At 37.8% G+C, this 3081-nt stretch overlaps 1 protein-coding gene across 1 annotated transcript; it reads right to left on the bottom strand.

The window, feature by feature from the left end:
• Positions 1-263: 263 nt before the first annotated feature.
• On the bottom strand, positions 264-2300 carry LOC131035166 (heat shock cognate 70 kDa protein 2-like). Its single transcript, XM_059213098.1, has one exon. The coding sequence runs from the start codon at positions 2118-2120 to the stop codon at positions 264-266; it is 1857 nt and encodes a 618-aa protein (XP_059069081.1). The 5' UTR covers positions 2121-2300.
• Between the last annotated feature and the right edge of the window lie 781 nt (positions 2301-3081).

Raw genomic sequence — 3081 nt, 5'->3', positions numbered from 1 at the left:
ATTAGAAACCGCACATAACTCATCCACATTCCAGACTAGTTTATGCACAAGATAAGCAACAAGATAACTGCAATAAATATATAATTATTATAATCTATAGAGATATTTCTTTAACATCAAATTGCGTTAAGGAAAACCAAGAGGAAATATCGTATTTACTGGCGCAGATTAGAGAGATCATGGACCTGGTTTTTCTTATATCAAAATTACAAACAGAGTTCTATCGTTTGTACTATTATCCTACTAGTTGAGTTCAATAATTTTCATTTCTCTGATTTAATAAACTTAAACCGCTTGGGGGAAGATAAACACAGGCATTTCAATTCCAATTCTTTCAATTTGTCTTGCAGTTCAACAACTGTCACAGTGTCGTCCTTTAACCATTCCTCAACTGCAGTGATAGTTGATATAAGATCTTCTGCAACATCAGCGTCCATAGAGCCTTCACTCTTTTCTTTCATTGCCCTCTTTTTCATGTTGGACACGTAACATTCAAGGGCGTATTTGGCAACCTGCTTTTTCCTCGCTTCTTCGTCCTCCCTGCGAAATTTTTCTGCGTCCGCTATCATTTTATCAATCTCTTGAGTGCTTAGTCTCCCACCTTCATTACTAATGGTAATCGCATTTCTTGCTCCACTTATTCTGTCGTGGACAGAAACGTTCAGAATTCCATCTGCATCCACTTCAAAGCAAACTTTAATAATTGGCACTCCAGCCGGGGCAGCGGGAATCCCTCTCAATACAAATTTTCCGAGAAAATTGTTGTCTACAACCAAAGGTCTTTCACCTTCGAAAACTCGAATGCGTAAGGCTGTCATATCGTCATATGCTGTAGTGACGGATGTCTCTTTCCGAGTGGGAAGCGGAGTATTTCGCGGAACAACTACCCTCATCACATCATGATCAACTGCAATTCCAAGACTCAAAGGCGTGACATTCTCCATGACAATGTGAACGTCCTCCTTGTTGAGCACAGCTGCCTGAAGTGCAGCACCATAAGCTACTGCTTCGTCCGGATTTACAGCTCTGCAGAGCTCCTTCCCATCGAAGAAATCTCTGACCATTTCCTGCACCTTTGGTATTCTTGAAGAACCCCCTACTAATATAATATCTTCAATTTGGCTCTTATTAAACTTGGCATCTGCCACGCATCTCTTCACAACTTCCATGCACTTCTCAAATAAATCAAAGTTGAGCTCTTCAAACTTTGCTCTCCTGATCTTCAAGAAAAAATCATATCCTTCGTAGAGACCGTCGATATCAATTACAGTCTCTACCACTGAGGACAAATTTCTCTTTGCCCTCTCACACTCTGAACGCAGTCGCCGAAGAGCTTTGGCATTCACACATAAATTTGTTTTGTACAACTTGTTGAAGTGTTGGGCACAGTAGTCGAGCATCCTATTGTCAAAATCTTCACCTCCCAAATGTGCCTCTCCCCCAACTGCTTTCACCTCAAATTTGCCTTTTTGAACTACAACAATAGAAACATCAAAAGTACCTCCACCAAGGTCAAACACCAGAATATGTTTCTTCTCTTCCTCAGCTCTACCAAAGCCGTAAGTCATGGCTGCAGCAGTCGGCTCATTGATGATCCGCATTACATTTAGACCTGCAATCCGGCCAGCGTCTTTAGTCATCTTCCTTTGGGAGTCACTGAAGTAGGCAGGCACCGTAATAACTGCATTTTTCACCTCACTTTCTAGATACTGTTCAGCTGTAGTTTTCATTTTCATTAAAACCATGGATGAGATTTCCTCAGGCGCAAACAGTTTCTTCTGACCCTTGTAATTCACTTCAATCATTGGCTTGTCATTTTTCTGTGAAACAACTGTGAAAGGCCACAGTTTCATGTCGGCCTGCACAGAAGAATCAGTAAATTGCCTACCAATGAGTCTTTTCACATCGAAGACGGTGTTAAGAGGATTAGAGGAAATTTGAAACTTGGCAGCGTCTCCGACAAATCTCTCTTCGGCTGTGAAAGCAACCATAGAAGGAGTAGTTCTATTTCCTTGGTCATTAACAATGATTTCCACTCTGTCATTCTGCCATACTCCCACGCAGCTATAAGTTGTTCCCAGATCAATGCCGATGGCTTTCTCCTTTCTCTTTCCTTCCATTTGCCTTCCCACTCTTTCTATATCTGCTGGTTGAATAAAATGACAAAATTCTCTACAACAAATGGCCTTTCTCAGTCAGCTGAGAGCCCTGTTTTTACTTAAACTATCAAATTGAAACTTGCAACAGAAAGGCCGATAAGCCAAGTCTACTGCCACCGACTTCTGATATCGTCAATAGGATTTTCCAAGATTCATTTTCTGTAGATGTCATAAGTATAGTTAACAAACACATTATCATGACATATAAACATGTTAAGGCGAAAATAAATTGGGAGTATAAGCCACTGGCGTCGGTAATAAGCCACTGGCCATAAGCAATTCCCCATAAATGATTTCTAAATGTGATAATAATGTACACGAGTAAACCAAACAATATTCTGAGATGTTTGAGTAATTTTGGTTCAATAAGTTGTATTTACAGAATACACATCAAATAGAAACAAATAGTTTGATTAACATTGAATAATAAAAAAATGATTAATATATTCAGTAGTAAATAATGTTGATGTAACATTTTAGTGTAGTCATCTATTTCCTTCTATTTTCTTTTTCATAAAATTAAAAAAAAGATAAAAATTGGACATTTGGCTAAATTTTCAACTCATGCAATATATTAAGTTAAGAACAACACAACAAAAAAATTGTAAGCATGATAATCGAATTCAAGAAAATAGTGTTAAATCAAGGCAAGAAAAAACTGGGATGATTAACTTGGGCATTAAGTACACATGGTAAACCAATGTTCAATATTTTTTAAATGAATTTAAAACTACTATGTATGTTAAATTTGAACTCCTATTATTGCAAACCCTATTTTCAACTACCAAACCCTAGATCTACAATGAAATTCAATAAAACATCAATGAAGAACCAACAAACATGCCAAATCATAAAATAAACCAAATGATACCTACATATATGTTGCTCTCAGATTTTTATGCTTGCATAAGAGCTCAATGGG

Source organism: Cryptomeria japonica, chromosome 2, assembly GCF_030272615.1.
Source record: "Cryptomeria japonica chromosome 2, Sugi_1.0, whole genome shotgun sequence".
NCBI classification, from domain to species: domain Eukaryota; kingdom Viridiplantae; phylum Streptophyta; class Pinopsida; order Cupressales; family Cupressaceae; genus Cryptomeria; species Cryptomeria japonica.
Note: the sequence above shows the minus strand (reverse complement) of the source record. Positions and strands in the feature narration are given on the sequence as shown.